The following is a 27,018-nucleotide window of genomic DNA, read 5'->3' on the forward strand; positions in this document are numbered from 1 at the left end:
GACCAGCAGTCACTACCCAGCACCGTGTGCTGAGACTGCCCCACTGCTTAGATCTTCAAGGATGTGGGGCTGGCTGGAAGATGAGAACTTGGCTCCTGTAGCCAGCAGTTAGATCAGCACTGCAGAACTGTGCGTGTGGGCTCTTTGTCCTTTGGGAACCTCTCAGAAGTTTGCCGTCACTGGGTTTGATGATGCTGTCAGTGTCCTGGGGAGGCAGTCCCCGTCCTCATGGGTTCTTTGTATCCTGCACTTCTCCTGAGTTGCCCTCTCTTAGCTTCTTCCATATTGTCTTTGTCACACCCTCAGAGGTTAAGTGTATCCCGAGCAGCCTATCCCCTCAGGCCCCTGACACTGGCATGGAACTGACTGTACAGTTTTTATTCTCTCTCCTGCCAGACTTAATTTCCTGAAAGCAGACAGTCTCTTCCTTGTGTATCCAGCCCTTTGAACAGTGCCTGGCACTCCACAGTAGGTCTCAACATGCACTCTTCTAACCCCATTTTGAACTGGCCAAGAGAAATGTAAGTGTAAATTAGCTTAGGTTTAGTTGTGCATGGTAAGAAAACCAAATAGAGTGCCAAAGTGGGTCATATTTAGCTCATATTTAAAAAACAATAAAATGCGAGATGAGACCATGTTTGGTAAGCCCTATCCCAGCACCATACTGAACAAGTGGTTTCCATTTTTAAGCTAAATTCACATTCTAGTATCTGTGCCAGAGCCTGATACCAACTCTGATTCACATCCAGAGGAAGATTAGAGGAGGGCCGCAGGGCCTTCTGCTAACAGAGCACCTGAAAGACCTTTTCCAAAATGTGCTCTTGGGCTATCCCACTAGGAGGCCAGAAACACCGTTCTCCAGTAGGCACAATGCCACCTGAGTAAAGGCTGTCAGTGGAGAAGAAGGAGAAAAGGGGTGCTGGTTAAGCAGTCTCAGGAAACAGTAAGTGGCGCTTAAGTCAGAAAATATCTTCTGGGGCTGGGGAGATGGCTCAGTAGAATAAGTGCTTGCCTGGCAAGCACAAGGGCCTGAGTTCAATCCCTGGTTCAGCCAAAAAATATCTGCCACCAGGCATGGTGGGCTACATCTGTAATCTCAGCACCAGGGAGGCTGAGGCAGGAGGATTGCTTGAGGCCAACCTGAGCTACATAGCTCAAGGGCAGCCTAAACTACATAATGAGACCCTGTGTGAGAAAAAGATCTCACAATGCAAAATGGGGGGGGGGGTTGTTGATGTATGGATCATAGAAGAATTGGGATACAATAGACTAACTTCTCAATGACCACAATGCAATTTTCATAGTTCATAAGCTAATTTCAGGATCTGAAATATCCAGGGTATAATTACAATGGTCTGGTAATTCCCTTTTAACCATAGTGATTGTAGCTAACATTTAGTATATACTTACTCTTATCAGACACTTATTTTAACCTGTAAATCACTTTACAGCTGTGCTAGGGAAATTCAGCTTTTCAGTTTGTAGAATCCACTTTTACCAATCTCAGAAGAAGCTGCTCTGGGCATTGGGTAAAATAAAGGTGTGTTCTGTGAATGTGTTAAATGCCTTGTCTTAATACTTAAATTGGTAAGCTCTGAATAGGGGAGTTACAGTTCACTAAATCAGTTTGGAAACAGCGGAGTCAAACACCATCCTCACCACACATTAATAATGAGGCCTTAGATGAGTCATCACCCATGAAATTACTCATCAGATCAGGGAAAGGATTACTGCTCTCATTGCTGTTTTATTTGCAGTGAGAATGTATTAAAATTACCAAGCGTGGTGCTACCACACAGTGATCAGTAAAGGGACAAACTGCTATGGAAGAAAGCATTACCTGCAGTTTTATTGAAGCCGAATGTTAAGTTTTGACACCTGGCGCCCCTGAGATGCCCCCTACTGAGCATATTAGCCCATCTCAGGCAAGACAGACGGCGGCAGAGCTCCTGTGCTTTGAGTAAAACAATATTTTAAAAATCTGATCCTCATATCTTACAAGTCTGAAAAAAAGGAACCACACTATTTTGACTTTCTAAATGGTGAGTGACCACAAGTGTAGCCAGCTGTGTGTGTGTGTGTGTGTGTGTGTGTGTGTGTGTGTGTGTTAGTCCTTTTTCTTTCTGCAATTAATTCATAGAAGCCTGCAACGCTGCTCATCCCTCCCAAAAAGTTGGGTATAGTTGACTGTCGACTGTGTCTACTGTGCTGGGTGTTTTACAACATTAAATTTATCACACATTAATTTAGGATCCAGAAAGGGCAGAAACCCACATATTAATCAGTGTCTCAACTTGACCATTGCTTCAGTGAATGAGAATTAGGATTTGGGGTTAGAAGATAACCTGTGACCCACATTGTGATCCAAGTTGGTTCGATTACCCTAATGTAAATACAGCATAGGCCTTGCTCCATCTGCAAATATCAGGGGCCATGAAAATCCCAAATAAGGGAGGATCATTCTCAGTCAAGGAGTCAAAAGTTTATCTATTAATTACAATACATACTAATTTTAAAACAAATAGAAATGATAGAACTGAGAGCAATGTCAGAAGACTGTCCAAAAGCAGAGATACACCCAAAGCATCCAAGATCTCATGAAGCATTTAATGTGGCTCTGTGACTGTAAACCTCTCAGTGGCTGTGTCACACTGGAGGAAAGGATGACATCATTACAGGAATGAACGTCAACCAGTATCAGCTTCCCAGCTAAATCTTCCATCCAAGGCCAGTACTACAGTGAAAACCAGAGAGGTTTTTAACAGGCATGGTAATCCCTGTTCTCCACACAGAGACCCTAAGACTTCCAGCTGATGCCTGAACCCACAGATGTTAACAGACCCTTATATTTTCTCTCTATCATGCCTGCATATGATAAAGCCTACTTATAAATCAGACGCAGTAAGATTAACAATGCTAACTAATGATAGAGCAATTACTAACAATGTCCTGATGCCTCAGAGTTCACGTGATAATGAAGTGACTTTTGGGAGGTGGGTGGCATATATGGATATGCTGGTATAAGGGATGATTCACATGCAGAGCAAATTTCATTATTAAGTTACTGAGAGTGGTGCATGGTGTAACTTACAGATTTTATTTCTGGAATTTCCCATTTAATATATTGGGACCACAGTTGACCATAGGAAAATGAACCTATGGGAAACAAGAACTTGGATGAGGAGAGACTCCTATATGTGAGGTTGTCATTTTACTCCTTGCCAAAACCTCTGGTCCAGGGTGATGGTCAGCCACAGTCATATCAGGCAAATGGGTTCCCCACTGAGACAAAGGCAAGAAGGTAGGCGGGTGAATGGGGAGGATCGCCCCGGGTACGGCATCATAGCCTCAGCTCCTCTTAAAAGAATATCTAATTTATAACACCGTGCTAAATGTCTGTTCAGAATAGCTTCAAGATACATTGATAAAAATTTAAGCACATAGACTGTTGGAAAAGAACAGAACTCTTATAATCAGCTGTGTGTGCATCACACCAAAAGATAAAATGCACAACTATTTGACAAGTAGTCAAATTAGCCACCTTGTGAACTACAGCTTTTTCACTTGTATTTTCCCTAACATTTGACTTCCTTCCTTTAAAAAAAAAAAAAAATCAGATGTTACATGAACTTTAATATTAATCTAGCTTTGGCAGAGATGTGGTGGTGGAATGTATTAGAGCATTTAGCTTTTTACCCCAGAGAGCAATGTTTCTTCTTTCTCTCCATAATTAGATAATCTGCTACTACCCATTACCAGGGCACTAAATTTCAAATTCTCCATACACCTGAGCAGGCTGCTACATATCTGGCCATCTTAATTTTAGTCTTGATTTATTGATGCAGAATTACATTCCTAACTCTTCCTGGAGCTCTGGGTGAATTTTATTGCAAAAGCAATGGGGAGGAAGTTACCATCATATATCTCTCACACTGGGCAGAGCTTTTAGATGCACAAGGGGCTCCGTATCCCACTGTTCCGTGTCTTGTAGGCTGGATTTATAACGCCGTGAAGCCCAGCTCTAGGGTTACATACAGGCATATCAGAGATGAGATGGGGAATTTGATTTTGCAATAATGATTACTTGTTGCAGGGCCCACATTCCTGCAGGCTCTGCCTTTATTCCCAATACCGCTAGTGAATAAAACTAATTCCAACTGCTACCTCATCTAGCAAAAATTCATCTTTCACTTGCACAAGAGAGGCCAAAAGAAGGTAGATGAGAAGTCGGAAAAATTTGAGAAGTTAGCCATTTTTGCTCTTATGTCTTTGGGATCTCTGCTTCTATTATCATGATTCCTTTGGGAATATTTTAATTTTTTTAACCTTTTTTGTTTCTTGTCGGGGTTGGGGTTGAAAGCTTTGTTTCTTTTCCAGCCTGGTGAGTTAATTCGATGGCTCCTCAGCGCTGTCTCTTCCACTTTAACGAGGCCAGGTCCCCAGGGCCTGCCAATTGCATTATGGGTCTTGCAGATTTGGCCTGCCATTCCTGCTGAGTGTCATCTGTCCTCACAGTCTTGCTGTGGATGATTCTTGTCTTCCCTCGTATCATTTCCGTGAGAAATTTGTGCCTGGCAGGCCTGTCTGTCTGAGTTAAGCTTGAGGTACAGTTGCCATACAGCTAATTTGACAGGGCATAGCTCTAAACAGTTCACCCACAGGCTTACTTTGATCAAGATGAGAAACTTTCAATCACCTGATTACAAATTCCAAAGTTCTTGTGGAGCAATCCATGAATTGATCTGTTCATGAAAGGTAAATTATCCTTCCCTGGCTGCCCCATTTTTTCCTGACCTGCAACACCTCGTCTTAAAGAGGTTCTTTAACTCTCACACTGGACCCACTGGGTTTCCACTACCTGACTGTTTTAGCAGTTGACTTGAGCTGTGACATTTGACTAAAGGAATTCCTGGGCCAGCCAGATAGCTCAGTGGGCTAAAGCACCTGCTGTGGTGAGGCAGCACATCATGGCCGGGAGCTCGGGCTCAGGCAAGCTGCTCATCCTGTGGCAGACAGGAAGGGAAGAGACAGAAAACAAGAAGAGAACAAGAAGCAACACTCCCCACAGTACCCTGCAGAGATGCGCCACCAGTGACCTAAGCTCTTCCCACCGGACCCCACTTCTTAAAAGTTGCCCTGCCTCCCAGTAACCCCAAGCTAAGGACCAAGCCTGCAGACATGGCCCATTGGGGGACATTCCAGGTATTAAGTGTAGCACTACTGCGTGCCATACAGGCCGTGCTTTTCCTTGTACTTACACACTCATGATCAAGTTTAGTTTATAAATTAGGCAAAGTAAGAGATTACCCATAACATAAAATAGATTATAACAGTATACTCTAATGAAAGTTATTTAAAACTTATAAATTTGGGCCAGGGAGATAGCTCACTGGAATAAGTGCTTGCCTGGCTAGTAAAAGGGCCTGAGTTCAATTCCTGGTTCCACTCCCCAAAAAATAAAATAAAATAAAACTTACAAATTTTTTTCTGGAATTTTCCATTTAATATTTTCAAACTAGATTTGAGTTTAAGTAATTGAAACACTGGAAAACAAAACTGCAATGGAAAGAGGGAGTAGCTGCAACAGTCAATGACATTACCGAATGTGTAGAGGACAGGTGAGAGCTGGCACTTAAGCAGCAGTTCTCGGATATTAGCATGTGTGGGAATCACCTGAGGCTTCTTCAAGCAAATTTCTCGGCTCCAATTTGAATTTGTGATGCAGGAGGTTGTTTTTCTGACAAGTTCCCAGGCCCCTCTAATGCTGCCAGGGCGCTGACCCCCCTGAGCCGGGTCCCATCTGCCAGTGCTTAGAGCGCAGACTGAGAGCAGCCTCAGACGTCCAAGTGCTCACACTTCCATCTTTTTGCATAGCACAGTCAAATGTCTTATGCAGGAGCAGAGGATGCTGGGGGGCATCTGCCTTCCCATGGGGTGGGGGTGTCCCCTGAGTGGTTGCCCTGTGGCAGCTCCAGTGGCAGTGTTCTCCAAGTACTCTGTCCCTTGCCAGAAGCATCTAAAGAGGACTAGCAGGATTCTGTGCTGAAAGATGCAGAGCCAAGGTCGCTGCCTCTCAGAAGAGCACTGTTGCCAATTCACAGCACTCTGCTCCACATCAAACTGACGTTCCAGCCAGGTATGCCACGCACCTTTCCTAAGCTTCAGGAAGTTGAGTAATGTGTAGCATTCAATCCAAAGACTAAAACTACCCACTCCTTGCCTTTACCAGTTTTTGCAGTTTAGCCTTTTTAACCCTCTTTGCAAATCAGCTAGACAAAAGAGGATAAAAAGTAATGGCAACAGAAACATTCTCCAAGAAATCTCATGCAGTTGATGATAGGTTCTGGTCCTAGTCTGAATTGCTAAATTATTATGGTAGTCATCTAACATGGCTGAAACCCTTAAAACAACAGCTTAGCTTCCCAGAGACCACCTGCCCATTCTTCCCCAGCCCTGTCCTAGATATAATTTCCTTTCCCTTCCCTGGCCACAGGGGAGACCCCAAGTAATTCCTCCGTTGTCAGTAAACCTGTCCCTCAAACTCCACGCCTAGCAAAAGTCTGTAAAAACCTCAGCCTCCCATTGTTTCAGATCAGAGACTCCTATCTCCCTTGGGTTCTGTCTGTGTCCTCGAAGATAATAAAGCTCCCTCCTTCATCCTTTTATTTCTGTTTCTCTGCTGCACTGCCATCAAAAAACCTAACAGTTGATTTGATAAAAAGCAATATAAAGTCTCATCACCCACACTTTATGTTTATCTTTGATGAGCTTATACTAAGGAATAAATTGTAATTTTGTTATCAGCATGCATGTAATTAAGAATTTATGTATGATATGTGATCAAAAACTACAGTGAAAATTTAAATATAAAATTGTATTACACTAAAAAATACATTGCCTATAGTTCCCCTTCGAATGCTTCCCCTTGCTTTGAGCGCATTTATTCCATCATTCTTTTCACTTTCTGAAGCAGTTCGCAGCAATTTTTGTCAAATAAAACCACAACATTGTGTCCTCATCCACCTTATTCACAAGATCTAGCACTATGCAACTTCTGACTGTTTCCAAAAGACAAAACAACCATGAAAGCTAAGCATTTTGAATCAATTTAATGTAGCCAGGCAGTCACAGCAGCACAACTAAAGACAATCATGAAAGAGGATTTCCAGAGCTGCTTCAGAAAGTTGCGTGAGTGATGGGAGAAGTAGGTTCAAAGGAAGGGAAATACTTGGAGGGGGAAATTTCCATGGCACACAGATAGATGGATGGATAGATAGATAGATAGATAGATAGATAGATAGATAGACAGACAGACAGATAGAGGCTTGTGTCTAGTTGTCCCCCCAAAGCCTCATGTAGTCATGGGCTAGGGACTTCTAGAGTTTGAAATTAATTTATGATCCACTGTGCTTATGGGTCTTAGTACTGCAGGGATTATGGGTGTGAGTGCTACACCCAGCCTGGAGTGGAGAGCCTGAATGTAACATCAGAGAGATAGACTTCCTCTCTGTTGCCTTTTTGCTGCTACTCCTCCATTTCTCTCTGCTGTTTGCTGCTGCCATGAATGGATGCTCTCTGCCCTGTGCCAGTCTGCCTTGGAGCCAGCTGAGTGTGGACTGAAACATTCAGTACCTATAATCTATTTAGTTAGTTGCTTCTGATCTCATTCCTGGAGTTCTGATCATTTTGGTCCTTCTCTAGAACATCTTTCAGGAGCCTGTAGGGTTGGCTTTGTCATCATGAAATTCTTTAGTTATTCTTTCTCATGGAAGTATTTCACTTCTCCATCAAACTTGAAAGAGAGTTTTGCAGGGTATTGTAGTATGGGCTGGAATTTTTTTCATAGAGGACCTGAAGTACTCTGCTCCATGCTCTTCTTGCCTTCATGGTTTGTGAAGAGAAGTCGGCCATAATTCTGATGGGTTTTCCTTTGAATGTGATCTGCTTCTTTTCTCTAGCGGCTTTCAGTATATTAGTCTTGTGCTGGATTTCTGGGATCTTCACTATTATAGGTCTCGGTGTGTTTTTAATTGGGTTGAGGTTACTTGGCGTTCTGTATTCTTCGGTTACCTGAATGTCAGATTGTTTTTTCATATTTGGGAAGTTTTCTGCTATTACTTCTGCCCATATTTTTTTAATGTCATTTGTATTCACTCCTTCTTTCTCATTGATACCTATTAGTCTCACATTGTTCATCTTTGAATTGTCTTGCAAGTGATGAATTATTTTTTCCTGCATCCAAGTTGTTTTTAAGAGATCTTTTACCTTTTCACTAGCTGCACCAGCCTCTTCAAGATCTGAAACTCTGTCTTCACTTTCACGCAAATGGTTTTGTAAACTTGTGATTGAGATTTTAAGTTCTTTTATATCTCTTTGATTTTGCTTCATGAGATCTATTTCTTTCCTGTATTGCTCATTCAATGAATCCATCATTTTTCTAATCTCTATTTTTTTATCAATGTCTTCTTTAGAAGCAGTTATTAATTCTTTTACTACAGAGTTTTTTTCTAATTGGGTTTCCTCCCTATGTTTCTTTATTTGATTCTGTTGTTCAGATGCTATGAGTTCAGAGAATTCTTTTTTTTATTTCAGAAATTAATTCCACTCTGAGTTCCTCTATAACTTTATGCTGTTGCTTATTTACTTTTGACGCTATTAATTCATACATTTGAGCTGAGCTAGTGTCCTCTGCACTTGTTCTGGGTGGGCATTGGGTTTCCTCCATATGTTTCTGCATTTGATTCTTTACTGTAGATGCTATTAATTCAGGCATTTCTTTTTTTATTTCCAATCTGAGTTCCTCTATACCTTTCTGCAGCTGTTTCTTTATTTCAAAAGCTGTTGATTCATTGCTTTCAGCTGTGTGATTCCCAATTTGTTCTGTGTTAGTGTCCTCTGCACTTGTTATGGGTGGGCTTGGGGTCTGAGATTGCATTTTGCTCCTTCTCATTGTCATTTTGTGTAACACTGTCTTCTGGACTTTGTTGTAGAGCTTTGGTGCAGTTGTAACCTTAGCACCTACTGAAGTTCAGGTGCAGATCTACAAAGTTTGGATTTACCCAGCTGTGCCTGGCTTGGGTCTGGCTGCTATGCTCAGTTTCTTCCTGCTGCTGCCCTTGGGAGTGATCCTGTTGTGCCCCTCTGGCAAGATGTTCTGCTCCTGAACTAGCTGGGTGGTTCTGTTCCCTACTCTCTCCGCAGTGACTGCAGCTTCAGAGTTTCACCCCAGATCTGTATGCCAGGCCTGAGCTGAGTCTGAAGGGAACAAGGTGGAGTAGCGGGGAGAGGAAGCTCTCCAACTCACTCACCGGGCCTGGGCTAGGGTTGGATCTGGGGGTCCCGAGAATGCAGCAGAAGTTCTCACTCACTGGGCAGGAGTGGGGGAGGGGCTGAAGAGTGGTGGGGAGTCCCAAGGGGGTGGGAAGAGGGCCTCACCCAGGCTGCGCCTGGACTTGGACCAAACAGGTCCATGGGCACAGGGTAGCCGGAAGCTCTCTCACACACTCACCGGGCCAGGGATAGGGCTGGATCTGTAAGCTAAATCTTTCCTTTCTTCATGTTGAGTGTCCCAGCAATGACAGAAGAGTAGAATATATATTCTTTGAAATAAGGTCTCACCATGCAGTTTAGGCTGGCCTTGAGTTCACTTTATATAAGCCAGGCTGGCCTCAAACTCTCTCTCTCTCTCTCTCTCTCTCTCTTTTTTTTTTTTTGCGGAACCAGGGATCAAACTCAGGCCCTTGCGCTTGCCAGGGAAGCGCTTATTCCACTGAGCCATCTCCCCAGCCCCAAACTCTCTTGCCTTAGCTCCTGAGTGCTGGGATTACAGGTGCACACCACCATACCTGGCTTATAATAATTTTTAAACTTAAAAAATAATCATTTTTTAAAAAATCACACTTTGTTTGGTCCTGGGTATGGAAGATAGAGCCTTGAGTATGCTAAGCAACCACTCTACCACTGAGCTATGTGATCAGACTATTTTTATTCTCTAATTTTTTAAGATTCAATATGGGATGACAATAAATAATTTTTCCTGAGGCCAGAACTTTACTTCTACTAAATTGACAATATTTCCATGACTTGTATATACTGACCTTGAAAACTCATCTATAATCCCATGGTTACATGTGTGTCTGATGTGGATTATCTGATAAATGATCTTGTGAAGTGTTACAATGTAAGAACAGTTATTCTGAAAAAAACAAAATAATATACAATTCCACTTATATAATACTCTTGAAGTGATAAAATTTTAAAAATAGAGAAGTTTAGGTTGGCAGGGGATGTGGTAGGACAGAGAAAGTGGGTGTCATAAAAGACACTAAGGACTTGGCTGGGTGTATTGGTGCATGCCTGTGATACCAGTTACTAGGGAGGCTGAGTCAGGAGGATGGTAAATTTGAGGCCAACCTGGGTGACTGAGCAAGACTTGATCTCAAAATAGAAAACATTGAAGAGAGCCAGGGTGTAGTTCAGTCATGGAGCACTTACCTACCCAATGCAGGGCCGAAGGCCCATCCCACGTAGCCACTGCATACACATGCGACGTTACTTTATGAGGGATCTTTACGGCACCAGAAGTGTTTGATATATTTATTTACTGCAATGATAGATGCATAAATCTGCATGTATCATAAAATTGTATAAAATGCATACACGTGGAGTACAAGTAAAACTGGTGAAATCAGAATCTGGTTGGTGTCTTGAATTACTGTTGATCACCAGGCTATGAGAGCAGCACTGCAAAGGGCTGACATGGGGGAAACCCTGCCAAATTGCAGGGACACATCCACCATGACTTCTTGCAAGTGCATGGGATGCTAGTTATCTCAGTGCAAGTTTTATTTTAAAAAATACAGGAAAGTTCTCCTCAGTCCTGGGAGATAACACAGACCCTGCAGGGAGATGGTAGACAGTCCCTTTTGTCTTCAAGGGTCTCAGGTTCCGCAAGTCAAAGCTAAAGACACTTGTAGCAGCCCCAACCCCAGATGAAGAGGCAGCAGCAGAGCAGAACTGCAATGCTGCTCTTGGTGGATTCTTTCTTTGCTGTCTGGGCTGCAGTTTAAAGACTCCAGGTGAAGCCTATAGCCCTGGCTATCCTACAAACACCTCCACTCAGCAGCCTACAGCACAATACAACCAAATGGCTAGAAACACTCCCAGGAAAGGCGCATCCTGGGCCTTAAAGCAACACACAAGCAACACAATTACAGAAAGGAAGCTGTGTATTCATTTAGTGTTGTTTCCCTTGGTTGGCTGCAGACTTCAGGAAGGAAGGAAGGAAGGAAAGAAGGAAGGAAGGAAGGAAGGAAGGAAGGAAGGAAGGAAGGAAAGAAGGGAGGGAGGGAGGGAGGAAAGAAGAAAGGGGCTTTAGTAAGTCTTGTTTGCCACTATTCCCTGTCACTGTGCTTGGCACATAGCTGGTGCCCAATTCATACCTATTAGGTGTTTGCTAATGAAAATCCTACAAGTCTGTTAAAGTTAGTATGGATTCTCTCTTCCTTCTCTCCCAATCTGCCTTCCCTACTGCCTCATCATCCACAGGTAGGTGCTAAACACTCACACAGAGACTGACACAAAAACAGGTGTCCATTAAAGGTGAATGGCTACTAATTGCTGCACTGGCCCTGCCCCCACCCCTGGTTTCCCTGAGCTGGCCACCAAGACCAGCAGTGGTGGCACACCCCTGTAATCCCAGTGCTGGGGAGGCTGAGAATGGGAGGATCACTAGGAGTCTGGGCTGTGTAGTGAGACCCTGTACCAAATACATTTTTTAAAGAAAGGCGTAAGGCTAAAGAAAATGTGGCATATACACCCAGTGGGGCACTCCTTAGCAAAAAGGAGGGTGTACTGCACTCATTTGTAGTAAAATGCATGTATCTGGAGACCACAGCACTAAGTGCAATAAATCAGACACAGAAGGTTAAATATCACGTGGTTTCTCCAATCTGAGAAATCCAAAATATAATCAATAGAGCCAAGGGGAGCAGAGAGAGAGGTGACATGGTAGGGACGGAAGGTGATTCTGTGGAAATCAGAGTGGATCCTGGGAAAGAAGGGAAGAGAGGGGGAAGCGAAGGAGTAAAAATGAGCAAAACTCAGGAAGCACAAGGACCAGCTCCCTGAGACAAAAACAATTATTATGTATCACAAGCATACACTGATACAGAAAGAATAGTGGCTTCTCCCACCTCCGAGCCAGGTAGTCACCTAACCTGCACCTCCTCACCTACTATCTCCTTCAAAGCATCACCATGAAGATTAAATTAACTCCTACTTGTCAGGCACTTAGCTCATGCCTTGTAAATGTGTTAAATCGCAGAGCAGCACTTGCATTAGCATGGACCTCAAAGAGTAAAGGCCACATCATTGTAGACATGAGCCAGAAGCTCCAGGGGCCAGCCCACATGCACTGCTGATTCACTGTCCAAACTGTATGTCCTTGGGCTTGATGGTTCACCAACATAACTTCAAGAATTCAGGAAAGTACTATACTTACAATTCTAGTTTTACTATAAAGGGGCCTTCTCAAGATAAACTGAACAGGGGGAGGTCTGGGAGGGCCTCAAATGTGAAATATTCATACCCACGGCTTCCTTTCACCAGGAAGTTCACCTGCCCTCCAGGCCCCAGAGGCCTTCGTTAGGATTCTGTTGTTAGGCATGGGTGATCACAGCATTTCAAGTGACCATGTTCTGTGACCAGCCTGACGTCCTTTTCCTGCCAGAGGTCACGCTAATCATGTAGCTCAAACCCCAACCTTCCAGGCACATCATCGTCTTTCCCACATGGGCAGCCCACATCCTGATACCCAGAAGGCCACCATGAATCACTTTAGCAGCTGTCCCTCATAGCTGAGGCTTTCGGGAAGGTGACTGGGTCATGCATGTGTGACGCCACTGCATTAGTCCACCAGGGCATTTATAGCTGGACATTTATGGTGGGAGGTGAAGCCTGGGAGAAGAGATAGGACACTGCGGGGGTGGCCTGGGTGTGTGTGTGTGTGTGTGTGTGTGTGTGTGTGTGTGTGCATGTATGTGCATCCTTCCTCCCTCCCTTGCTGCTTCCTGCCTCCTATGCCATAAATTTGTTTTCTTCTGCCATGCCATCCTCCCTGCCTTGGAGCCAGCCTACTATGGACTGAAACCTCGACGAATTGTAAGCTGAAATAAACCTCTCTTCCTTTAACTTGCTGGCATTCAGTATTTTGTTCCAACAACAAGAAAGTAACTGAAGGGCTCTTGAGATAGCTCAGCAGACTAAGTGCCTGCTTAGGCAAGCACAGGGACCAGGATTCAATTCTTTCTTTTTAGGTGTTCCCTTCCTGCAGTGCTTTCCTAGACTTTACTAAGTCCATCAATTTAGTAAGCTTTCGTGATGTAAAGAATTTGGCTTCTAAATTCAGAGGGCCCATGAAAAATAACCTCTAAGTCTCTGAATGGCACACCACCAGGAATTGAGTCCCAGTCCCTGCGCCTACCTAAGCAGGCGCTTTAGTCTGCTGAGCTGTCTGGCTGGCCCTGGCAGGTGTGATCTAAATACACACATATACATACAGGAGATTAAACCACCAATGATTATTTCTCCAAACACCATGGGTTGACTTTGCAGTTTCTGGTACTGCGTGCAGTTCGCGGACTCCACTGAGCTGGCTGACAGCCCCAGGAAAGCCCCCTCCAATGTCTGCAGCCTGTGTTGGCTCTTAGTTTCAGTTCTCATCCCTGCAGCCTCTCTGCACATGGGATGACACCAGGCCTTCCACGATGCCTTGTTCAGCCACACAGTCTGAACTCCAGGCAAAAGAGCCAAAGTAGAAAGCTGCTGGGTCTTTTAGGGCCCAGAACTGGTACAGTACATATCTCTTCACCATCTTCTCTAGACCAAAGCAAGTCACAAGGTCTGCCCAGATTTAAGGGCAGGGACCACAAACCTCATCTCTCAAAGGGAGGTGCAGTGTGCTGCACATGTGAACAGGGAGAGCAGGACACACAGCAGCTCTCTTTGGAGATTACACCCTTCTCCCTCACCTTCCATGTCCTCCTCTGGCAATGCGGATTTTAATTCAGGTGGCCCTTCTTAGTCACAGGTTTTGTATCTTCAGATTCAGTTAACTACAGATCAAACATTTTCTAAGCATCATATTGTTGCTGACAATATGGCACAGTTGGAGCAATGGTGGTTGTGTCTGAACCTGTCCAGAGCGTTCCTTGTCAATGTCCCTTAGATGAGTATAACAAGTATTTTCATCACATTTACATTGTGTTGGGTATTAGGAGTGGTGCAGAGAGGGTTTCAAGTTTACAGGAAGATATGCATAGGCTCTATCCAAATAGTACACTGTTTTATATAAGGAACTTGATCATCATGATTTTGGTTTCCAAGAAGGTTCTGGAACTTATCCCCCTTGGCTCCTCAGATGAATGTGACGATTGATAAATACATGGTATGTGATATGTGATGGCATGTTTTACATTTGTAAGTGTTAAGTAGAAGACATTTGAATTGTGAGTAAAATTGGAGGATATATAGTACTTTAAAAGTAGGCAGAAGGGCGTATTATAATAAAAATATTTTGGAGGCATTTATCATGGGCCAGACACTATACAAATTGCTTTATAAGTGTATTCTCTAACCATCATGACAACCCAGCAAGATAAATTTTGTTTTGTAATTCTACAGAAAAGTAACTGTAGGTTGGTGGTTGTCTCAGTTGTTTTTCACTCATTGCTGGGACAAAATAACCAACACCTCAAATTAAAGAAGGAAAGGTTTATTTAGCTCAGAGTTAGTGGAAGTTTCAGTCCATACTCAGCTGGCTCCAAGGCAGAGTGGCACAAGGCACAGAGCAGCCATTCATGGCAGTGGAAAAGAGCAAAGAGAGGGGCAGCAGCTGGGGCTCCTAGCCAGCCTTTTTTTCCCCCTTCCATTGCAATGCAGATCACCTTTTTTCCTCCTTCACCTGCAATGCAGAGGAAGGTGCAGCACACACACCCACAATCATCAATCACAAACTCCAGAAGCCATACCATGACTACATGAGGCTGTGGTGGGGACACCTACACACCAACCATAATTATGTGGTAGAGCCAGAATTTGAATCCAGTTCTGTGTGATCCCAAAGTTTGACCCACTGGAGCCAGAATTCCTAACACTTAATATACAATCAACTGGCAAAGTTTGGAGGTGGAACCTAGGATCACTTTTATCTTTTTGTTTTTCTTTCTGTATTCAAGATTGAACCCAGGCCTTTCCAAACCTTTTTATTTTGAGACAGGGTCTTACTGAGTCATCAAGTTGTTTGGGCTAGACTGGAATTTGTGATCCTCCTGCCTCAGCCGCCCAGAGTGCTAGGATTACAGACATAGGTCACCTGGCTGAGGTAGATACTGCATTTTAAAAACAGCCCCACTAATGCATAAGTACTTACCTTCACTGTACATAGTGAACCTTTTCAGGTTGCTTAGAAGTAGTTCAAAGACACTGAGAAAAAAACAGTCTCAGAAACTCTCTTCAAAGACAATCTCAGAAGAAACTCTGCTTTGCAGAGCAAAAAGCACTTAATAAGCATAATACCTAGAAGTGGGAAGAATAAGTGGCTTAAAAAGAATTACACTTTCTAGAGGTTGATTATAAGACTGAGGAAATTAAAGACTAGAAAGGCTAAAAACCAGTCCCAATTGTTCACAATTAATCAAGTTTACATTTTATTCGGTCATCTGGTTTATGTTGCTTTGCATTGGGGATTATCACTTCATCTGCTAAGGAAACCCCAAGTTCTCCTTCACTCACCCAACTACGTCATCTCCTCCCTCCAGGCCTGTTCCACCCTGAGAAGATGCCCTTCTGGACCCCGCGTTCCCAGTGCCCACTGGGAAAGGCGTGAGGGCCTTTCCCGCATCCTAACACAGGAGTTCCAGCTCCTGTGTGGTAAATGATGATTTATTTTCCTTCTTCAACTCCAGGCTGCGAGGCACATAAGGATGAGGCCTGTTCAGGAAAAAAGACAAAAGGGAGAAGTACAAGATGACTCTTAGAACCACAAGGTGAACACAGGAGGGTAAGGAGCCGGTGGGCGGGTGCACTGTTCTGGGAAAGGCATGAAGGTTTGCTGAGAAGACATGCTGAAGGCTATGGAGCTTACTGAAGGCAGCAAAGAGATACAGGGCAGCCCTGCGGTTGGCTCTTCGTAACTACCTCAATTCAAAGCAGCCAGCAAACCGGTCCCTTTCATAATTACATGCATTTTACGTTATACATACTACAAGTGGTTGAAATTGTGTAAGAAACACGGTTCCTTGCTAATCAGGTGAAGAAATCAATCTGCTCTATTCTGGCCTTACAAGCCTTACAGAGTGGCCACTGAGCAAGAGAACAGTGGTGGCAAATAAGGCCAGGATGGGCTGACTGGGGCTAGCATTGTGTGCGTGCGTGCGTGCGTGCGTGCGTGCGTGCGTGCGGCCGGCTCAGCCCACCCTGGGGGCAGGACTGGCGCAGCGTGTGGTGCCAGGGATGAACGCGTGCTGGCCCAAGCAGTGGCTTTAGACGGCTGACATATCTCGCGGGGTCCCAAAAATTGGAGGATTTTTTTTTAAAGGGCGGGTCTGGTGCGGCCCGTGGAGCCTGGGATCGAACTGCCATCCCCTGCCCCTGACTGGGTTTGCCCAAGCAGGCGCTTTAAACAACTGAACTAACCCGAAAGCCCCCGGGGCTAACATTTTTGATCTCTTGATTTTTAAGGCTCATTATTTTCCAGCTAAGTCTTATTTTCAGGGAAACGGTGAATAACGGAGTTCAGCGCTTTACTTTTGAAGCACGTACTCCGCAAGCGCGTGCACCCTCCCGGCGCGCGGCACCAGCCACTGAGGGTTCTCACCGCAGCCGTCCTCCCGGAACTGTCCGTCGCCCTGCGATGACGCAACAGCCAGCGTCGCCGGCTCGGCGGGCCCAGGTCTACGCAGGCGCGGCGAGGCCGCGGGTGGGCGGAGCCGGTCGGAATGAGCGGCGCTGGGACGGAGCCCCCCGTGGCTTGTGAGGCCGCTTCGGGCGGCGGCGGCAAGAAGAGGGACTCGCTGGGGACTGCGAGCTCAGCGCACCTCATTATCAAGGGTACGGAGCGCGGGGCTGTCGTCCCTGCTTCCCAGGCGGCGCACGCTGCCCCGGCTGCCCCGCCTCGGGCCCGCGCGCGTCGTGCGGGGCGGGAGGGCGTCGCGCGTGGTTCCGCCCCTTGCCCGCGCCCGCCGGCCTGCGTCGCTTCCTGCGTGTCCTCTGCCACGGCCCTCAGCGCTGGGGCTCCCGTCCTGTCTCCAAGACCCGGACCCCATAGAAGGGCAGGGCTGTCGTGGACAGTGTCGCGGCCGCCTGAGCCGGGCGCCGGCCCGGCCTCGGAACGCGTTTGCAGCTCTCCGTCCGCACCCCGGCGCCGCCCGTAGGACTCTCGCGGCTGCCTGAGCCCTTGTCCTTCCTCTCCAGCCCTGGCTGCCCCTGGGTCGTGCCGGGAGGGAGTAAGTGACACCACGCCGTCAGCGTCCTGAAACGCCGCAGAGAGCTGTGCGCGCGCAGACAGCCCCGTCCTTGGCTTTGAGCTAGGAAGTGAAAGGTCACAGCCCAGACAGACGCTCACAGAGCCTGCGCTGCGTTTGATTTCCAGAACCCACAGTCACTGCTTCCTGCGGGAAGGTGTTTGCCAGTTAGACGCCGCCGTGTTTTCATTGCCAACCTCCTTTAGCCCAGTTGCAATCGTACCAGGCGCTGGTGCTGCCCGTTTCGTTGCACCCTTATCTCTAGGCAGCCTCAGCACAGGTATTTCAAGTTGTCTCAGGTCCTAATTAGGATTGCGGGACTGTCGCATGCGTATTAGGGCTATATTAGAATTACTTATGCAATCTTAGTGAAGTATTACTTTAAATTGTTCTGTGATTATGGGCCAACAACGAAATTTATGATCCTAATTACTTGAAGTGTACAATTTAGTGGCTTTAGGTACGTTAACATTGTGCCATCATTACTTCTGTCAACCCCCAGGAAACTTTTAATTTTTGCAAGACTGAAACTTGGAATCTGTTAAAAATAATCCCTCATTTCCTACCGCCCATCACTGCCAGCGCTGGAAACCACCGTTGTATCTGTAAACTTACCTTCTGTGAATGGAGTCCTGAGCTCTGTTCATTTGTGACTGGCGTTTTTAGCTTACAGTATTCTTGGTGTGCATCTGTGTTGTAGCATGTCAGAAAATCCATTGTTGTTCAGACCAGATGGCATAGTCCCTCATCAGTTCATCTGTCCGGCAGCTCTGTGTCTTTCAGCTGTGAGTAATACTGCTGTGGACATGAATGTATCGATATCTTTTTGAGGTCCTGCTTTCAGTACTTTGGGATATACATATACCCCCAGGCAGAATTGCTGTAATTCTATTTTAATGTTTTGAGGACTTGTGATACCAGCTGTACCATTTTACATCCCCACGAGCCATCCAAGGATTCCAGTTTTTCTACATCCCCACAACGTTTGTTATTCTCTTTCCTTGGTAGTGACCATCCTACTGGGTGATGTGATGACTCATTGTGGTTTTAACTTGCATTTCCCTAATGTTAACAGTATTAAGCACCTTTTTATCTACGTACTGACCATTATGTCTGTTCTTTAGAGAAATGCTTGTTTAGTTCCTTTGTTCAATTTGTAAAAATCAGGATTTCTGTTGTTGAGTGGTTTTTCAATATTCTGGGTTTTACCCCCAACCCCATAAGTATTTTTCAGCTCTCCTGTTGCATGGGTTACTTTTTATTCGTTGAATATGCTCTTTGATGTACAAAGATTGTAAATTTTTAGGTAATACTTTACTAAAAGATAATCCAGTGCTGTGTTTTATTCTTAGAATTCTTAAAACCATAGACTTTAGGTAATCTCACCACAGGGGAATAATGATAACTGTTGGATGTATTAACTAGCTAAATCATGGTAATTATTTAACACGTGATCTTTTAACCTTAAATGTATCAATTTTTATTTGCCAATTCTGAATTCATTTTATCTTTATAGATCTTGGAGAGATTCAGTCAAGGCTTTTGGACCACAGACCAGTTATTCAAGGTGAAACTCGTTACTTTGTAAAGGAATTTGAAGTAAGTACCTAAAACTTACTTGTAAAATTATTGCCTTAATTATTAATATGTAATATTCAGAAAGGAAGCTCTTTACCTTTAAAATCTGGTTTCACTACTTGCATTTATAAAACATATAAAATGAAAATTATAAAAAGATAAAAATACTCATTTTTAATAGGATGAATATGAGGCCAGACAGCAGGAGACTTGGTTTATTCCTCTAGAGTGTTTAGTGTATGTTGATCATAATTTTTTAATCTATGAAATGAAATATAGTGAAAGACTTTTAGGGATCAGTGGGTTCAAGTTTTCCAGACCCATTTGCTATGTGCGTTTCTCACTTGAGGAATCAGCCCTTATCAGGCACTCAGGTTGAAACCTAAGAAGGATTCTTGTCAATCCCAGCCCCTTTGCAGGCCCATGTTCAGTGCTCAAGGCTTCTAGATGTTACCTCATGTAGGAATTTCCTTCTCACTGGTGTGCCTCATCTGAGTTAGATCCAGTTTCACCCTGCTGCCAGTGATCAAATATAGAGAGCCCTTCTCGGTCCTTGTCGAGGCCCAGGAAGTTTATATTTGTAATCCCATGGAGAGGTTATTCAAATTCTAGTGAGTTAATTCTATCAATCTACCACTTTCAATGCAACCCATGATGAGAATAAAGGCACCATGGCATATATAGAGTTATGAGGGGCCAAGGGGTCCTAAGTCCAGCCATGATGATGGCTATCTGGAACAAAGGCCTTGACCCTGAGCCAAACCTGGACTATATTCATGAAAAAAATAGTGGCTTGATGATGAGTGACTGTGAAAGTGGCCGAAAGTACATAAGTGCTGTGAGCTGGGCTAGGTAGGAGGCCTGAAATCACCTCTGCCATTTGTAGAGAGAAGGATATGCAGAAAGAGTAATCTGCACAACACAACTGGTGCTTCAGCTCTGATTTGTAATCTTTCAAGCCTCAGGAAGTCATAGCCTCTATCTCGAGGCTCATCCCAGCCAACAGCATGGAGCATTGGCTCTTCATCCTGTCTTATCCTGGCTTGCACTAGGAAGCAGCAGGTGAAGGTTCCAGGGAAACACTGCCTGCGATCTTCAGAGACTACCACCAGTCTCTCAGCTGGACTGATATGCATTGATTAAAGCCAATTGAGGGGATAGGAAAAGTCCTAGCCAGCTCTGTACACATCAGCACATGGACGTAGAGCCAGGTTCAGCCAAAATGGAGACAGTTGCTTGTCCTTTAAGGAGAATCGCCCCGGTGGTCCTCCACGATCAAATATTATTTCATTTTTAAAGCCCTTTGATAGTATTTGCTAGTTATAGGATAAAGTTCAAGTATCCTAGTATCTGCCTCTTCCTTGCTAGCTCTGACACCTTGGGTGCTGTTCCAGCTGTGTGACATTGTCTCCATTGGTTATGCATTAAATCACAACCTCTCAAACTATGGTTAGGTAGATGGCAAATGGTGTTGCACAGTTTTATGATTCTGGGTAAGCTGGTATTCTATTTTCAAGTGAAATTTTGACCAAGAAGGATGTCTAAACATGCCAAAAGCAGAGAACCTTTGACTAACCCTCATAATTGCAGGAATTCCATACTGTAGGCCACAGAAGATTGACAGAACTGTAGCTTTACAGTAGTTTTTATGTTCAACAGACTGAATAACTAAAAACTGCCCTATACTTTGAAAAGTTTGTGACAATTATGAAGTAAAGAAATAGCTCCATCAGGCTATAGAAGGAATCAGAAAAGGAAAAAAGATTGTGAAGACTAAAGATTTAACCATGGAGGCTGGGGAGCTAGCTCAGTGGAATAAGTGCTTCCCTGGCAAGTGCAAGGTTCTGAGTTGAATCCCTATTACCACCAAAAATAAATAAAAGATATAACCATGAATGCATGTCAGGGCACTTGCATCTTAGAGTAGCATGTGGTACCTAGGAATAATGATCTGCTATTTTGCTTCATTAGTATCATTATTGTGGGTTAAGAATAATATAGGACGGGGCTGGGGAGATGGCTCAGTGGAATAAGCACTTCCCTGGCAAGTGCAAGGGCCTGAGTTCAATCCCTGGTTCCACCAAAGAAAAAAACAAAACAATGTGCCTCTCAGTGAAGAATAATATAGGACAGGAAATTATCCAGAGACTGAAAAGGGCTATTACCAATTCTTTAGTGAGAATGAAGCAGAAAGTTCTATGCACAGATAGTGTGGTTCTTCATGCTGTGTTGTGTAAAAATATGCCTTTAGCCCTCAGTAGTGGGCCCTGACCATAGGGCTCAGAGTGTGCTGAGCAAGTGTTCTCCCCTGAGCCTGCCTGTTGTAAAATGTGGGAATTACAGTGGGCTCTGCTTGTCCTTTGCTCCAGCAACCACAATACTAGCGAGCATAGCCTACAGCATACCTTAAGCCTTTCTGCTTATCCCATTGCCACTACCCCTATGTCAGGCAGCTCACTGTCAGCCTTCCTTGGGCAGCAGCAGGGGCTTCTATTCAGCCTGATCTCTGTGACTTAGTTCCCATAGTTGCCAGGTGATCTCTATATCTGATTGCACCACACACAGCTTTGCACTTCCTGTGCTTTGGATGTACATCATTTATGTCACACCACGGTTATTCCTGGATTCCTTTTTTCTAAAATATTTCTTTCTCCATTTTTTGCATAGTTCAATCTTCTTTTGTTTAGATTGCAAGTTAGATATCACCTCTGATCCTTTCATTCAAAGCAGCCCCCATGGTGATCTATCATATCACTGTCTCTGATGGTCTGTATAATACCATATTTACTTTCTAGTACCCTATAACTTGTTACCACAAACTTAGCAGCTGAATTTATTAGTTCTGTAGTCACGCCTGGGCACACTGTGGCTAGGGCCTCGGCTCAATGACTTCCAAGGCTAAAATCAAGGTATTGGGCTGGGACACAGGGTCCTCTTCCAGACTCCTATGATGGTGGCAGGCCTCAGTTCCTTTCTGTGGGGCCACTTTCAGCTTATGGAAGACACACACCAGTCCTCCTCTCTGGCCCTTTCCATCTGCAAAGCCAGAAATGAAGAGTCTCCCTTGCTTGGAATTTCTCTTTTGCTTCAGATTGCTCTGACCCAAAAGAGCCCAGATCCTGTTAGAGGCTCACCTATATAGGTCAGACCCGTGAAGGTAATTTCCTCTCCTCAAGGTCAACTGATTTGAGATCTTAATTACATCTACATAATCCCTTCACTCACAGCGACACCTAGATTAAGGTTTGGTTGAACTAACTGGACAGGGTATATGTGCACAAGTGGAGGGAATCTTAGGGACCAGTAAGAATTGTGCCTGCCACAAGCCCTCAGAACTGCCTGATGCTGTTCTTACTTACTAGTCTGTCACCTGACTGCCACTGCCAGAGTACAGGGACGTAAGAATAAGGCTTTGTCTTCAATATTCTCAGTTGTATTCAAAATGTCCGAAACAGTAGTGGCTGGCATTTAGTAGGTGTTTCATATGATTCAAAAGAACAGATTTTTGAATTAAAACTTGGGTTTTCTGACATCCAGCCCCATTTATCATGCATCATCTTGTTAGCCTGGTCAAGTTGAAATACCAAATGGTTTTATTAAAACATTTATAAACATATCACTAGTGGGGTTCAATTTATATTAAAAGAATAATAGAATTTTGGAATAAAATGAGTTCTTTAATCAACTTCTTCCACTTTAGAGAGAGTTCAGACATGGGAAGCAGTAAGTGAAGAGTCAAATAGCTAATTGGTGGTATTTTTTAAATTAAGTAGATGGAACTGAAGATACATCTGTGAATGGGCTACATGTATGAAACTGAATTGTGAATGGAAATGAAAAAAGTTACTTTTATGCTTTTGAATGCTATTTTCAAGACGGCTTCCTATTGAAGCCAACACCTCTTTTAACTGGGTGAGAAGATGCCAAGAGAAAATAGGCATGTATCTGAGAGTCTGAGAAAAGAATTAGTTGCATTCTGCACTGCTAAGCTCTCCAAGAGCTTTTTGAAGTGGAGGTGATAATGGAAAGGTAGGAATCTGTTCAACTCCTGGCACTCCTCTAACCAGTTACGATTACAAGGCTATTTCCTTTTTAAAATGAGAACAGTAATATATAGTATACAGCTTTTGATTTTATATGTGGATTAAATGACATCATTTTAAAAATGTTATACAGTGTTAGATGTTTCTGTTAAGGAAAGATAATAAATAAAAATACTCAGAATTCTAAAAGTTTGATTGTATTTGAGTTTGATTTTTAATAACCCTAGGGAAAATAAGGATAAATGACATAAGCATTGTCAAAATGTTTATTAAGGGCCAGCCAAGTAGCTCAGCAGATTAAAGCACCTGCAAGCAGGCGCAAGGGCCAGGGGCTTGATCCCTGGGCCTGCTGTGCCAGCCCTGCCCTCAGAGTACACTGAGACAGCAATTGAGATTGGGCATAGTGGTGCGCCTGTAATCTCAGCTCTTGGGAGGCTGTGAACAGGTGGATCACTAGGAGTCAGATCTAGTAGTGAGACCCTGAACATCCTGTAGACCCTTCCCTAAAACACTAAAGAAAAGTAAAAAAATAAAGAAAATGTTTACTAAATAATAACAGTTTCACATTAGGCAGGTATAATAGATTCAAGTTGATTATATGGAGTCAAAGTATTTTATTTTATTTTATTTATTTATTTTTTGCGGTACTAGGGATTGAACTCAGAACCCTGCGCTTGCCAGACGAGCACTTACTCTACTGAGCTATCTCCCTGGCCTTAAAGTATGTTTAGCATGTGAGGCATAAATGTTTGTGTAAGGCATAGTGTCAGGAACGGAAGCTAGATCAGAAAGACACACACCCTGATTCAGGAGGCAAGGCATTCTACTGATTTGAAGAAGCATCCCTGTCATTGAAGGACGTTCTTCAGAGGGCTCAGAAATACCTTGTCGGTTCTGTTTGAGTTGCATGTCTTGAAAAGCGTTTGCTCCATTCTCACAGTGACGTCCCGACTGGTCTTTTTGAGGGTTTAGAGTCGCGCAAAAATTGCCCTACACATCAGGCTCAGCTCCCTTGTCTGCATGTTATCTTCTAACATTTCTTCTCCAGATAGCAGGAAAGCTGAAAGCATTTTAGAAACGGCATGTTTGAATATATATGGTGTGATTAAAAAATACCACAAATGGTAAAACTTCTAAAAAATGATTAGAGTAAAAGATGCATTGCCATTAATCTCCCACAAAATAGTTGTTCTTGCTGTGAGCACGGTTATACCATCACCTTGCCATGTCCCAAAGAAGTCCTAGCACTCTTCTTCCGTGTCTTTGTTGGGCTGCTGTGGCTACGTCGATGACCTGAACTGACTGACAGTGTTTACCTTTCATTGTCCATTTGAGCCTGAGGAGCCAGGCTCCTCCTTTAAAAATACATTTAAATTTTTTTATTTAAATGTTCACTATAGATTTTGATCATACCATGTATATCTGCATTGCTTTACTTCTTGTCTGTGGTGGCCCGAACAGTAATGTCCTGTTTTTAATACAAATGGTCCTTACCCTGAGCGGCCTGCCTGGACAGGGCACAGCGACAGAGCAGAGCCCCCTGTACCTTCTGCCAGCTTTGTCTCTGTGCCGTGTACATACAGTTCACGTTGAGAAAATGTGGCTAGCATTTCTTTTTCCATATATGTATTTGGTACATGGGTCTCACTATGCAGGTCGGTCTTGTAGTGATCCTCCTGTTTTCAGCCTCCCAGCCCTGGGATTACGGGCATGCACCACCATGCCTGGACTTGGTCACCTGCTCAGTGTGCCCTGGGAGCAGGGCCGCGCAGCATGCAGGACCAGGGATCGAATCCTGGACTGTGTGCTTGCCAGAGCAGGTGCTTAGTGTGCTGAGCTATCTCACCAGCCTTCTGGCTAGCTTCTGAAACTGAAGCGCTTTGTGACTAAAAGATCGAGTGTAAATTCGTGAATTTGATAGGTAAATGGATGCAACTAGAGACCATACTCATAAGTGAAATAAATCATACCCACTTGTGTAAACATCTTTTCTTCCTAGTGTTAAGAAACTGAGAGAGTAAATAAGATCCAAAAAATACAACAGATATTGTAAATGAGACAGAAAGTGCTCAAAAGGAAGAAAAAAAAAACTGGGATGAGGGAAAGGAGAAAAGAAGGAAAGAAGGGAAAAATGTATATCTATACACACTAAAGATAGCTAAGATAATTGCACTACTAACTTCTGTTGGTTTATTGAAAGGAACAGTTAATGCCTAATTTTTTAAAACTTATTTTTATCAATTTTGCATGCTCATACCTGGTAATCTGAACAACTGCTTTGAAGATAACACTATGCAGTATAACAGCCATTGTTGATTTCCTATCATCTTGTTTTGAAATTCTGTATCATTTTTCATGTTTTTAAAATTTTTATTTTCTTTAAAATATTCTATGGATGAAAAAATCTAATGTATACAGCAACAGTTATCGTTTTCTTTTTAAAATTTTACTTGTCAAATAAGACAAGTGCCACATGGTGGCAGCGTTTCTTAAGTTACTGAAGTCCTGTTAGGCTATTTTAAGCCTTTTGTATTCATTAAGATTTAAGGACAGGTGACAATCTTTCTCTTAACTTTATTTATTTTTTATTTTATTTTATTATTATTATTATTATTTATTTATTTTTTTTTTTTGGTGGTACTGGGGATTGAACTAAGGACCCTGTGCTTGCTAGGCAAGTGCTTATTCTACTGAGCTATCTCCCCAGCCCTCTATTTTATTGTTTTGTTGTGCTGCAGACTGAATCCAGGACCTTTCACGTGTTAGTTTTTCTCCTGACTTTATACTTTTTCCTCAATTCCCATGAACACAATGAACAGAGATTCAGAAGGAATCTATTTGTCAGGTTAGGCTTCTTCCGTGGTACCTAGGATGTACTGTCAGTAGATAGAGGTTTTGTCCTCTGGGTCCTTATCTTTCTAGCCACAGTGTAGGTGTCGTAGCCTTACTGATGTGGAGCAGAAGAAAAACACATGTTAGTCAACAGTACTTACAAAGTGCTTGTAGAGCAAGGAGTCCTGTGCAGTTCTGGATGTCATTCACAGTGAACTTCATTGACCCGTCATTGCACAGTTATTGGACACCCAGATAAATCAGTAGGAATGAGTTCAGTTACTAGAAATACACCTGAAACCTTGCAAGGCCTTATTTTTCCTGCACAGGACCTGAAGACCAGACCTAGCCATGGCTGGTACAGGGCTCTTCCCTCTCAGCTTTTTCTCTAGCTTTACCTTTTGTCTCCCTGGCATATTGTGCGGTCATTGCATCTGCACTTCGTATAGCAAAGAGGAAGGTGGGTGAGAAAGAGCTCATGGTCTCTGTTATGGACTTGTTACTACTCCAAATAAAATACGGCTCTTACTAGCAAGAAAGAATGGATGCAGAAGTGTTGTTCTCCTACGACATGTAAAAATATATAGGAAACAATTCTTATTGCCAGAAAGTTTGCAATTACAAACTTGCAGTTTACCAGAAGAAATATGTAATCATACTGCTGTAATTATTATGATAAAATAGGCACAAAATACTTGCAGATAAGGAGAGCAAATCTATGTGTTACAGAGCTTAGCGGAAATTTTCAAGGAAGGGGTAATACTTCAGCTGAGAAAAGTAGCTATTAGTTATTAGAAAAAAGAAAAGTTGGTTGAAATTAGAGACAAAAAGTGTTGGACTCGGGAGATAGTTCGGCGGTGTAGGTTCCTGCCTGGCAAGTACAAGTTCATGAGTTTGATCCCTGGAACCATGGGCATGCTGTGCCGGCCCCAGAGCCGTGGGTGTGGTTGCGCAAGCTTGTAATCACAGATCTAGGGAGGCTGAGACAGAAGATTCCCTACAAGTCAGAACTGCATAGCTAGACCCTGTTTCAAAAAAAAAAA

General features: G+C 43.6%; 1 protein-coding gene and 1 long non-coding RNA gene across 2 annotated transcripts in view; one reads left to right on the forward strand and one right to left on the reverse strand.

Moving 5' to 3' along the window:
* Positions 1-15,694: 15,694 nt before the first annotated feature.
* On the reverse strand, positions 15,695-16,955 carry LOC111815896. The gene is made up of 2 exons (XR_002820522.1): positions 16,877-16,955; positions 15,695-15,990 (listed from the first exon to the last, which is right to left on the reverse strand). It is a non-coding gene; the product is annotated as an uncharacterized LOC111815896 (long non-coding RNA).
* Positions 16,906-27,018, forward strand: part of Bloc1s5 (biogenesis of lysosomal organelles complex 1 subunit 5) — a 38,251-nt gene continuing 28,138 nt past the window's right edge. The window contains exons 1-2 of the mRNA XM_004628375.2: positions 16,906-17,109; positions 19,039-19,121. Of these exons, the coding sequence (XP_004628432.1) occupies positions 16,998-17,109; positions 19,039-19,121 (195 nt within the window). The 5' untranslated portion in view covers positions 16,906-16,997. The remainder of the gene's footprint in view (positions 17,110-19,038; positions 19,122-27,018) is intronic.

The sequence above is a fragment of the Octodon degus genome, unplaced genomic scaffold, assembly GCF_000260255.1.
Source record: "Octodon degus isolate 3935 unplaced genomic scaffold, OctDeg1.0 scaffold00023, whole genome shotgun sequence".
In the NCBI taxonomy this organism is placed as follows: Eukaryota; Metazoa; Chordata; class Mammalia; order Rodentia; family Octodontidae; genus Octodon; species Octodon degus.